General features: G+C 30.0%; 2 protein-coding genes across 2 annotated transcripts; one reads left to right on the top strand and one right to left on the bottom strand.

Moving 5' to 3' along the window:
* Positions 1-3,257: 3,257 nt before the first annotated feature.
* LOC107412500 (thioredoxin F1, chloroplastic) lies at positions 3,258-6,010 on the bottom strand. The gene is made up of 3 exons (XM_016020275.4): positions 5,643-6,010; positions 3,626-3,725; positions 3,258-3,508 (listed from the first exon to the last, which is right to left on the bottom strand). The coding sequence occupies exons 1-3, from the start codon at positions 5,957-5,959 to the stop codon at positions 3,374-3,376; spliced, it is 552 nt and encodes a 183-aa protein (XP_015875761.3). The 5' UTR covers positions 5,960-6,010; the 3' UTR covers positions 3,258-3,373.
* A 2,374-nt stretch (positions 6,011-8,384) lies between these two features.
* Positions 8,385-13,054, top strand: LOC125420816 (aspartic proteinase 36). Its single transcript, XM_048467971.2, has 10 exons — positions 8,385-8,862; positions 9,622-9,751; positions 9,876-10,123; positions 10,317-10,541; positions 10,852-11,014; positions 11,103-11,176; positions 11,329-11,419; positions 11,581-11,656; positions 12,199-12,270; positions 12,537-13,054. Exons 1-10 carry the CDS (start codon positions 8,639-8,641, stop codon positions 12,680-12,682), a joined length of 1,449 nt encoding a protein of 482 aa, XP_048323928.2. The 5' UTR covers positions 8,385-8,638; the 3' UTR covers positions 12,683-13,054.
* The last annotated feature ends 280 nt before the right edge of the window (positions 13,055-13,334 follow it).

Below are 13,334 nucleotides of genomic sequence, written 5' to 3'. Positions count from 1 at the left end.
CTCCATAATTTTGCATTTATGAAAAAGAGTCAATGTTCATTTAACGGTAGACATTCATTTGGATATATTAAGATCACATCAACTTAATATTTATTATATAAACATGACTTATTACATTATCTATATTGTTTACATAGGATATGTATGTTTAGATAGGATAAAGATCTTTTAGAAAAATACAGTATTTCAAGTAGAATTAGTTAAATTGTATCATGTCAATATTGTAGATCTAATGGTTAGAGTTTTGTTATGTCATCATTATTAAAATGGAAGCAATCTCATTAATCATTAATTAGTGTAATGCTCCAATCACTCTTAAGTAATTTGGACAAGAATAAGGATCCTTTAGAGAAACTGGAAGATTTCAATTTTGATTAATCAAATTATATCATCTAATGGAAGTTGTGTTATATTATCGTTATTAATATGGAAGCAATCTCATTCATCATTAATTAGTGTTGATTTCCTTATATGATTTAGAATTAAAAATAAATCCATCCAAAATATAGTTGCTTGTTGATTACTTTAAACAAAAATACAAAATATGATAAAATATTACATGATATATCTCAATGATAATTACTTTTTAATAATGTTTAAATTAAATGATAAAGCAAGTTAAAAGCAAAGTTGATTGTAAAATATTTTTTTATACGCTTTTATTTATATATAGTTAATAAGTTCAATAGTTCTTAAAAAAATTAATATGTGAAAAAAAATGTAAAATTAGATTTTTCTTACCATTAATATTTATTTTTGATTTTTTAGTTCTTAAAAAATTAATATGTGAAAAAAAAAAGTTGTAAAATTAGATTTTTCTTACCATTAATATTTATTTTTTCAAAATCTGCTAAAATCTAATATAAAAGATAAATATTTAATTCTTAAGATAATTATCATGGAGATATATTTTATATATTATTTTGACTATATTTGAGAATTGTTTTTTTTTATTTATTATTTTTTTTTTACACTAGCAATTCTATTTTGGATAGTCTTATTTATTGATATATTTTTAATTCTAAACCATGTAAGAAAATTAATACTGATTAATGGGTAATAAAATTATTTTCAAGTTACTAATGATGGTCAATGTTTAAAAAATCGATATCGATGGAAATATCGAGAATTTAAAATACTGAAATTTCTATGGAAATATCAAAAAATATCGAATATCGATCAAAAGTTATAAAAAAATTATAGAAATTTGTTTTAAAAGTGGAAATTTTTATTAAAACTTTAGAATTGGCTTATTTAATTCATTAATTATCGAATTGATTATAATACTTGCTAAAATATTGAATGAATGTTATATTCTTCCTAGTGAATTAATTTATAATAAGCATTAATGACCATAGATGAATTATTATGAATAAAAATATATCAAAAATACATATTTGATAAAATTATTTATTAACTAAAATATATAAAACTATTATTACAATTATATTGTAGTTCATAAATGTTATTTTAATACCACATAAAACTCTTTGGTGATTGAAAATCATTGATTTCTTCTTCATTTTGATTTTCAGATGTGAAATGTGAGAAGTAATTATGGAAATATATATCTCCCTGATAATTTTGCATATAATTATTAATATGCCAACCATATAGATATTACATTATTGGCTAATTATGTGCATAATTATTACTTTCTGATGGTTGAGTTTGAGATGGTACCCATGGATTGCTACTTGATGACATTCCATACATATCTATTGAATAAGGATTATGTTCTAACTCTTATAAATCTATAATTTGTAGAAATTGAATCTTCTTGTTGTTGCGACATCTTCATTATGGATTTTTCTTTACGTATATAATCTTTTCCAAGAGCACTGAATCCTTTACCTGCATCTCTACTTCTATGATCTTCATCTTGTGTTGCATGTGTGTAATATTATTCACCAGTAAATGGGCTTAATCAAACTTCTTGACTTGATGATTCCCTTTGGCCATTACCTCTTCTAACTTCTAATTCAGATAATTTATTGAAGTTATCTTTATCACTACTGGAGCTAAAGTAATGTGTACCACCTGATGGAGCTGAAATACTAGTAGTTTTAGTTGGCTCTCTCATAAGCCTTTGAAATGAATCATCACTACTAGAATTTACTTCTTTAACAATCATTTTTTGAACATTTATTCTTTTTTTTTTTCAGCTTGTTGAGCAATCTTTGGATCAGGATTCCCTTCATGATCATCTAAATAAACGTCTCTAATCAATTGGTATATTTGATTGCCCTCTTCATCATCATCTTCCATTATAGTTTCAAATATTAAGATTTCCAAGATTCAAAAATATAATCTACGATCTACAATCTTTGTATTTTTGCTTTATTGATATTCAATAAATAAGTAGAACTTATTAATGTTATTCAATTCAATTCATTCTATTTTGCTTATATCACTAAATATCTAAAAAGCAATTGAAGGGTAAAAAAATTATCAATGGAGTTAATTTGATAAAAGGTTTTACTAAATATCAATAATATTTATGAATTTTTTTAAAAAAATTAAAAAAATATTGGATATTTTTGAAATTTTAGTAGAAATTTCATAAAAATTTTAGAAATTTCCATAAAAATTATAAATTTTTTAACCAAATCGTTAAGGATTAGATGTAGATATTTTATAAAAATTTGCATGAAAATTTTACTGAAATTTCAAAAATTATGGATATTATGGAAATTCTAACTATTTTCATGTCGAACTTAAATTTCATTTCGACCTTTTCAAAAAATAAAAATATCGAAAAATATCAAATATTTTGATGATGACACCAAGTAATTCTAGTTATTGGATCTAAAATGCTTACATGCGTAATTTTGTTAATCCAAATTAAAATCCTTTCATTTTCCTATAGACGGAGAGGATCATGTTCATTTAGATCAGTACAACAGAATAGGATGGAGAAGTCTATAATGTACTCTCTCAACTAGCCTTAAATTAACATTGTCTCATTTACTAAGCTCGACTCTTATTAATTCGTTTACTTTTTCAGTACAAAAGTATCGTCACTATACGTCATGTAGGATCACAAAACAGTGTCAATCAAAGTGGTTTTCTATCGTAAGAATTAATTTGTATATATATTTATTTCAGCTCTTTATCCTAAATAAAATACCGAATTATAAGACCAGAAAAGCAAAAAACCCACCAAAGTCATTCTCATTCGGAATAAGCAGAAAACACCGTGATATGTCTTCTTCTCCATTCAACTATAATTGGAGTAATAAAAGAGAAAAAAAAAATAATAATAATAATAATAATAACAATAATAATAATAAATTCTGGCACATACAAGTACAACAATCATTTTGAAAGGATCGTCGGTTATATTATTAACATTTTACATGGTAAAGGAAATTTAGCCTGATCTCACAGAGTCTATGGCAACAACTAAATCATCAAATTTAGCACCAGTGACCTCTTTTACAATCTTGCTGTCCTTTAAGATCTTGAAAGTTGGTACCACCCTTATTCCAAGTTCCTTTGCCAATGGCTGCCAGCAATGATTAGAATCATGTGAGCTGTGAAACAGTGAGGGAGACAACATGTGCTTTGTAAATCAAAATCATGTTTAAGAATGAATTTTATGTATTGGAATCTTATAGCTAACCCTGTTGTCTTGATTGCAATCGAGCTTTAAAAAGACAACATCATCGTACTTCTCTGCCAACTCTTGGAATTTTGGGGCTATCACCTTGCAAGGGCCACACCTACAGAGTTTGAGAAAGTGTCAGAAATCAATAAAAAGTTACAGAAAAGTAAAAGATCATAAAATAAGTTCCACCGAAAAAAAAAAAAAAAAAGGGGGAAAATTTCCAACATAAAGATGTGTCTTATTAAACAGATTTTAACATCTACCAATAATGCATCGATATAATATATTTTAATCTAATGTGATACTAGTTATAGAATGTAAATAACACAATGATATTTACCTTTATTCAAAGAAATACCATATTACACTATATTACAACACATTGTTATTGCTAGAAGATAATTAATGACTACCTTTTTTTCCTCCTTTCTCTAGTGCAGGAGACAAAATGATCTAGCGTAGACAATAATGTTCATCAGATTGTCAGAAATGCATTATTAAACAAGGAACAAAATTATTGATCAATGTTATTTTTGACAACAATTACCAAATCAAACACTAAGATCAGGTAGGAAACTAAGATCGACTTCATACTAGTCCAGTATCTAAATTGTATAAAGACGTAGCTTCACTTCTACCTTTCACCATTCACGTTACTGTTTAACATTCTGGTGATCTCTTATATGCTGACTGAACTGGAATTGTGGCTAGGGTCCCAAGGATCAAAATTAATCCTGGTACATCCTGAGAATTAACACGTTTTCCTATTGATGAACCTGGCTAGGCCTGCACCGACACGAGTTTAGTTTCTTTGCAGGAATCACGTATCCAAATACTACACAGGCCAATGGACAGGAATAACTAAGAACCAGTTGAACCATAAGGAAGGTGAAATTTGGTACAGAAGGACCAAAAAGAATGTAGCCAAGTATATTTGGGAGATCTTGATTACTTGTTAATTAGCTGAAAAATACAATTGGAATAATGACTATAATCTTCAAACAAGAAAAAGGGTTATTAAAGTGTGGTTCAAGCAGTAGTGGTCACTGGTTAAATTGATGTAAAAATCCTTCATTAGTCCAAACAACCTAGCAGAATTTTCAATCACATAACCATAAGGTAAGATAAGAAAGATTATGGAAACTTTGAATCTCAAAAGCTTTCCAAGACAGATAGCACAAGCAAGAACTAAACTAATTTACTAATAAATGCAAGTTAATATTCCAAACGTGTAACATTGTGTGTCACTTTGCTTGATAAGACCAATAGCACAAAGATTTTATTAATATGAGCAGCTGTCATAAATTTCAGCAACTTAGCTTTAGGTTGTCAAAGAAGTTAATTCATATAAATCATCCTCATTTCTCCAAAACAACCGCACCAAATGACAGTACATAGAAACTATTAAAATATTGAAACTATTAATTTCCCATGATTATACAAAGACTGTATTACAAACACCATGTCCACCAATGCTGAAAAAATCAAATGATGGAAAACCTCAAACTCTTCCAAAAATTTCAAAGTTTCCAACTTTCTTATCACACCTCCAATATCCAACTAATATACGATACAAGGTTCTTGTAATAAATTTGCCCAAATTGCGAAGAATTTGGGCTAGTTTTATAGACAAGTTTATGTTTTCCACTTGGATTAGCTTTGAATTCAGCTAAACTTGACACTGAAATATACCTTCCCAATGGCAAATCAGTACCCAGCTGAAAAAAAATTCCCAACTTTATACGATACCATTAAGACTTTACAGCACAGTTTTTCAAAATCCTTTTTGCCCTAAGCTTAAAAATCAAAGCTTAATATATACTACTCTCAAACTCAAACTACATCAGAATCACAACTGGTTTCCACACAATATTTCTGTCACTTACCTAAAATCGATATCCACTCAGCAAAACAAAAAAGCCAGAAAGAAAAAAGAAATTGCATTTTGCTTGCTTTATAAATTAAATGGGCTTTCTTTTATTGTTTTTTTTCTTTTTCTGAGGAAGCAAATAGAAAAAGTTTAACGAATTACCATTGAGTATACATATCGAGGACGACGGTTTTGCCGACGGCCGCTTTGACGATGGGCCAGAAAGTATCCTTATCGACCTCGGTGACCTGGCCCACAATGGGGTCCACAGTGTCCAAGCTCGACCTAATAACACTGGAAGCTCTCTTCCGACGGACACCACTCAACCTCACAACCGCATTCTTCTTGGAGGCGAAGCAGGCAGAAGATGATGATGAAGAAGACGAAGACGAAAGAAAGATCCGGTGCTTTGCGGAGCAGGATAACGACGGCGGGGAGGGAATCGACTGCGGTGTTAGAGTAAGCGAGTGGAACACCATTTTCGCCGGAGTGCAGTGATGATGGAGATCCCGATATCCTTGGCACAAGAGACAATAATATATATAGTAATGAAAGGATCGTTTAAAGTACGATTTAGCCCTCCTAATTTTGTGGTGATTAACACAGGTTGGGAAAAATATCGGGGCTATTTTCGTCGCTACGAGAAACTTGTCGGAAGAGGATAGAATAAGGGATGTAATGAGATTACGAAATTGGGCTTTGGATTCTTGGTGTGATGGGTAAATGCTGGGGGGTATTTTCGTCAGTCGGTTGTTTGGAATTTTTGGTGGGGCCTTGTGAAGGAGCAAATGAGAGGTGTTGGAGAATTTACAGGGGAAGATGGGGAAAGGGATGGACAGAATGACGAGATCATTCCGTTTTGGGGCGATGAAATGACCAAATTGGTGTTGGGATTTTTTTCATTTTTATTTTATAAACTGTGTGGAAAGTAAAGGGGGTAATGGTCATTTGGGTTGATACTTTTCAAGTGGCAAGCCCAAATCGTCCACATAAATGGGAAGAAGATTATGTACAGAAATTTATAATATTTAATAATTTAGGATATTTTGTTGTTTTGAATGACATATTAAAGTATTTATTTTCTTCTGTTTTAAGCTTCATTTGCCTCTCCAAATAAGTAGAGAATAAAACATATAAAAATTTGTTTGAAGTTTTTCTTTTTCTTTTGTTTCTTTTTTTTTTTTATGAGAAAATTTGTATGAAGTTTATGTAAGATAAATATGTTATGTAATATTTTGTCAACCTTTACATATATTTCTTAGGACAACCTAATAATATATCCACTATTTGTTTTCCATGAAAATCTTGAATTCAAATTTCTACTCCTTTAGATAATAAAATTAAACCCTATACATATAAAGTTTGTGGTAGGAGTGATTTTAAGAGTATCTAATTTGCTTACTAATTATACAAATATGATCATCCTAATATTATTGGTGTGCATGGTAAATCTTTCTTTTTATTTTTTTTTTAATAAAAAGCAAAGTAAAAACTTTATTAAAAAAAAAGAATTGACATTCGAGCAGACAAAAAGGGGTCCTACCAAATTGGACCCTTCTCCACCCATGTTCAAAGGTTTTTTTTTTTTTTTTGAAGAAAACAATCAGAAAAAAAAAAGGTTCGTATCTTCTTTATTGGCAAGCCTAATAGCTTCTTGCAAGTCACTTTCTATTACACCATCATAAAGTCTCGCTTCGACAATAAGATCAATAGTATTGGTGTGGTAAATCATTTTATTTCTTTATATATGTAAAATTGTATGTAATGTCATATTTTTTTTTTAAAAAAAAAAAATCTTTTTACATTTTAAGTCCTAGTCAATTATTTCAAAATAAATAAATAAATAAAGAAAAAAATTGTGATCCATCCAGCCAGGGCATCCATAGCGCAGCCCACAATAGCTTATTGCAACTCATAAAAATATCACATTATCTTGCAATTTGTACGCCGAACTACTTTAAATTTTTTCTAATTAAATTAAATTATATATAAAATAGTCTAATTCAATTTAATTTAAATTGAGTTTTATTGAACATACAGTGTATATTTTTCTCTTTGATATATAGCTTTGCTCACTGACCACGTACTAAGATCATCATTTTGTTCCCAAAAAAAAAATAAAAAATAAAAAAATTATGCTTTATAAAATATGTCAGAAGAAACTGAAAGTTTGTATTGAACTCATTTAAGATTCTATTCAAAATTGAAATCTGATTAATGTTATCTGTTCAGAAAAGTTTAGCTTTTCAAGGGATGCAAATAGATATAATAGCATGTATAATCAAAGCCATTCTATCCAACTTTGGCATTGATATTCATTGCATACGTGACTGAGTTGGATAATAAGTAAAAGCAAAATTAGGTGTAAACCCAATAATAATGTCCATGCCTTCAAATCATAAATAATAATAATAATAATAAAAAATAAATAAATAAAAGAAAAAAAAAAGGAACAAAAGAGTACACTAAAAAGTTCAGGGATATTCTAAGTTAACCTCTTAATTTACTGCATAGTTAAATTATATGATATTAGATTTTATGGAAAGGAAAAGAAAATCTTGAACTAGATTCGTACTTGATAAGGACTATATTATTTCCTGTGCTAGACCAAAATAAAGAATAATTTAAGATTGAAATATGAATTTTCCAATAATTGGTTTGAAATGAAAAATCTTGTTTTCTTTTATTTACTCATTTATTTTTTATTGCCAGGAATGCTTTTGCGTTTAAATAAGCAGTTGTTTAACATCTAAAACTGGAGGATGATATCTTACTAATGATATATTTTTTAATTACTAGAACCACATGAATGGTCAAAATTGTACAACCCAACACGCCCATGAATGCCCCCACGTTCCTACACCATCATAGAATGCTTAATAAAGATAGCTTGAACATCTAAAACTGGAGGATGATATCTTCTCAATGATATATATTTTTTTAATTACTAAAACCACATGAATGGTCAAAATTGTAACACCTAACACGCCCATGAATTCCCTACAAAACCCACGTTCCTAAACCATCATAGAATTCTTAATAAAGATAGCTTGAACAAAAAGGTTCAGAGAAATCCAAGGCCTGGGTTGTGGTGAATATTGGGTTTTGTTGGATTATAAAGTTCTCAGCGATTTATTTATTTATTTATAAAGGGAGAAATGAAAATGGACCTTGGAACGAGATTGGCTTTTCTGGGTGGAATTTTGGTTTTGGCATTGTTTTCGACTGTTTCTGGCAACTTTTTGTTCCCGGTACAGCACAAATTCAAGGGTAGAGGAAGGTCTTTGAGGACCTTGAAAGACCATGATATGCGACGTCATGCTAGGACTCTCTCTTCTGTGGATGTGCAATTGGGTGGCAATAGCATGCTTACTGATGTCGGGTCAGTTGGCTTTATTCTTTACATCCATTTTTCTATTTGGTTCTTTTTAGATTCCAGCTGGAATTTTATTCTGAAGTATCATTAATCCTTAGTAAAAAAGGTTGTTGGGCTTTTTTATCATATGCCATGTATTTGATTACTTCATTTAGGATCCGATTTTTCTCTTTATATGCAAAAGTGCAGGCTCTGGGTGCCAATTTTCATGCAGATTGGAGGAGCACCTTTATCTTGCTTGCTTCTTAATTTAGAGTCTTTTGGTGGTCTGAGTGATAATGAGCTAGATGCGTTTGTTGGGTGCTTTTAATTTGGTAGATTCGTATTAGATTTTCTCTTGCTTTTATTCTGCCTGGAATTATTGATGATATTTTTCATTGTTAATTTCCATGAATTGTAATTTCATAAGTTTTATTTTTTTGTTTTCTTTCAATGTTTTGCATGTTGGAAGATGTTACAATCTTCCTCACTATTTTTTGGACAAAAAACTAATGACAAGGTTACAATCTCCACTCTGTTTGTTGGTATGAATTTTTGTTGCGTTCTGTCTACTTATCTCTCCCTCAATTCAGTTTTTAACTTGTTGGTCTTAATTCCTAGGAGACGAAAAAGATCCATTTTAATTATACTTATCCTTCTCTTTGCTTCCTTTCATGAAGGATGTTTGATAAAATTCATATAAAGATAGAGTATGATCTTATATTGTTTTCTTCTTTTAACTGAAACCCATTGCATTTTGGCTTTTTACTTGTTTGTTTGGATCAGGCTTTACTTTGCAAAACTTCGGATTGGGTCTCCTCCAAAAGACTATTATGTGCAAGTTGATACAGGAAGTGACATTTTATGGGTGAATTGTATCGACTGTCAGAAGTGTCCCACAAAAAGTCATCTTGGTGTTGGTGACCCTACTTTTACCATTTCTTATATCATTGCATATTTTAGGCCATCTCAGAGTATTAAATAAATTATAATATCGCTTTATCAAAAAGGTTTTTATTATTTTGTTTATCATACCGCAGATTGATCTTACACTCTATGATCCAAAAAGCTCATCCACTTCAAAGTTAGTTACTTGTGATCAAGAATTTTGCATATCGACATACGATGGTCCACTTCCTGGTTGCAGGCCCGAATTGCGATGCAAATATAATGTGGTTTATGCAGATGGTAGCACGACTACAGGTTACTTTGTGAAGGATACTATACACTTTGAAAAACTGATTGGAAATCAGCAAACACAATCAGAAAATGGAAGTGTAATATTTGGGTGAGTTACATTTTCTTTTTATGCAACACTTTATTCTACATGTGTCTACGCAGTCAACCTCTGGTCTCCCAAGTTTCGGCAGATTCAGATTTTCCAATGTTGGCTCACTTTGACTTAACTTATTGTAGCTTTAGAGTTTATGTATTGTGTGTGTGAGCATGTGTACATTAATTAACTGCCTTTTGTGGATTAGGTGCGGAGCCAAGCAATCTGGAGACCCTGGTGCAACTTCTGTAGCACTTGATGGTATAATTGGTTTTGGACAAGCAAATTCGTCAATGATATCACAGCTTGCTGTGGCTGGAAAGGTCAAAAAAACATTTGCCCACTGCTTGGATAATGTAAATGGAGGTGGAATCTTTGCCATTGGGGAAGTGGTGGAACCACAAGTGAATACTACTCCGATGGTACCAAATCAGTAAGTGAGATTATCACAAAATTCTTATTTTGTTAGAGATATGATACACTATGAATTAGTGTGTTTATTAGTTATAGGGAAATGGTACCTCTTGAGGGTTTTTTTTTGGCGGCATTCTTGCACTAAATATAAAGTAAATGTGACGAACCACTTCAGAATTAGTTAAATGACTAATTCGCTTTTAAAATTATAAATGGAGTTGTATGATCTATGTTTGTCGAAGTTCTTTCTTAGTTGAGGAAGAAGTACCTCTTCTTTAGATCTTGGCTTATGAATGCTGTTGTAATTATACTTTTATTTACCATCTTAGGGCACATTACAATGTTATTATGAAGGCAATTGAGGTGGGTGGTGATGTTCTAGAACTTCCCACAGATATATTTGATACTGGAGATCGGACAGGAACGATAGTTGACAGTGGGACAACCTTCGCTTATCTTCCAGATACTGTTTATGACCCACTGGTGACCAAGGTACATGATGTCCTTTTAACTTCCAATCATTTGAAGTTTGTACTATATATAATTTTAGTTTTTTCTTTTTCTGTTTTGAATAAATTAGGTTTTGGCACAGCAGCCCGGATTGAAATTACATACAGTTGATGATGAATTTACTTGTTTCGAGTATAATGATAAGTGAGGCGCTAACTGCAACTTTTCCATTGTATTGTCTATTATTTATGAAATTTTGTTAGTCTTTATTATTTGCCCTTTTTACTTATTAAGTCGTGTAAAATAGTAAGGCTTGTAAAAACCATTCTGATCTGTTTGTTGCTTCATTCTTTCAGGGTTGATGATGGATTTCCAGTTATCACATTACATTTTGATAAATCACTTATTTTGACAGTTTATCCTCATGATTACCTGTTCCAAGTTCGTGTAAGTGGTTAATTGTTATTTAAACATGCATGCTTCATATTGTGGTTTTCTTTTTTTTTTTTTTTTTTTTTTTTTTTTTCCCTCTACTTAAGGTGGCTTTTACGTGCTTACTGTTCTTAAATTTACTTGGCTAATAAATATTTTGCATGATGTCTCTTTAGGACCATGTGTGGTGTATTGGTTGGCAAAACAGTGGAATGAAATCCAAGGATGTAAAACAAGTGACTCTTTTGGGAGGTAATGCCTTGCCTTGACTTACATTTTAAAGTAAATTTGATTGGTGATTTCTAGCTTGATGTAGTACTTCAAACAATTACTCATGGTCATAGATTTAGATCAAATTTCACATCAGTCTTAAAGACTCCAACCATTTCAACCATTGTGTTTGTGTTTAAACCATATATTGTATGCTGTTTGCATTAGTTCTTTACTTCCAAAATTTCTATCCTTCTATGGATAGCACATGGCTTGTCTAAAAGCATTTAGAAGATAAACAAAAATACCTAAGCTTGTCAAAAAGACTCTGCATATTACTCATGAGATAATCTGTTCAAAAAGCATTTAGATGATTTCTGATTTCTGCCTCTATCTATGTCAGACATCTGTCTGTCTTCTATGTGTTATAAAATTGGAGGCATTTTGAAGTATAACTTTCTGGAACTAGATATATAGATTGATTGGGGATAATTTTTATCGAAAGAATGGAGTAGATGAAATATTTTTGGTGTGTTTCTGTATGTAATTTTATTTATTGACTTCTTAATTGTTTCCAATTGCAGACATGGTGCTTGCAAATAAGCTAGTGGTATATGATGCTGAAAATCAGGTCATTGGCTGGAGAGAGTACAACTGTAAGTATCTTTGATTTCACTTTTAGATTACTGGGTTCATGAATACGCTCAAAACTATTCTCCATTTCTATTATCACTCTTAACGAGTTTTTCCCCAAGTTGCCTAAGTTGCTTAGCTTAAAAAAAAAACAAAAGAACAAAAACAAAAACAAAAAAAGAATAGAAAAGAAAACCCATTGTTTTTCTTCATGAATTATATATAGCATAATGGTTTTCTGTCATGAATTAGACATATAACGGGTGCAATTATTGGTGCTGTGATTTAGGTTCCTCAACCATTAAGCTGAAGGATGAATCGGGATCAGTGTACATTGTTGGTCACCACAATCTTTCTTCAGGTTATAGTCTGGTAACAGGAAGAGTATTAACAATTTTGTTATTACTGATTGCTGTTCTGCCAGGGCCGGCTTAAGGCATAGGCCACTAAGGTCAATGCCTAGCCCCATTTTATAGGGGCCAAAAAAAAATTTATATATATAAAATATATATGTGTATTAATTAAATAGAATATAATTATTAATTTATTTTGAAAATATAAAAATTTTGATTTTAAAAATATTTTAAATTATCTCTAATTGATTATTTATTTTTTTGGATGAATTCTAATTGATAATTATCTTTAATTATTTTTATTTTTGAAAAATAACACCAATTAAATTTAATTAAATATTTTATATTTTATAATTGATTAAATTTTAATGATAAAAAAAAGGATTAATACTCCTCTTGTTTGTACACTTTTTCTAAGTTGTTTATGCAATTTTTCTCATCTAACTCACTTATTTTCATCTTTTTTCATTCACTTATCTTTTATATTTATTTAATTTTAATATCCAACCTATATAATTTACAATTTTGATTCAAATAACTCTAAAATAAAAGATAAAATTATAAATTATTATTTATTTTAATGAACTTATATTATTCATTCTCATAATACTTTTAATTTTTTTTTTGTTTTATATGAATTCATTATTGTAATTGTTTATTAATTATTCTTGCTATTTATAAAAACTAGACTTTATGTTTTTATAGTATATGCTTTTATTTTTTTATTTTTATCT

This window comes from Ziziphus jujuba, chromosome 10, assembly GCF_031755915.1.
Source record: "Ziziphus jujuba cultivar Dongzao chromosome 10, ASM3175591v1".
Classification (NCBI taxonomy): domain Eukaryota; kingdom Viridiplantae; phylum Streptophyta; class Magnoliopsida; order Rosales; family Rhamnaceae; genus Ziziphus; species Ziziphus jujuba.
Note: the sequence above shows the minus strand (reverse complement) of the source record. Positions and strands in the feature narration are given on the sequence as shown.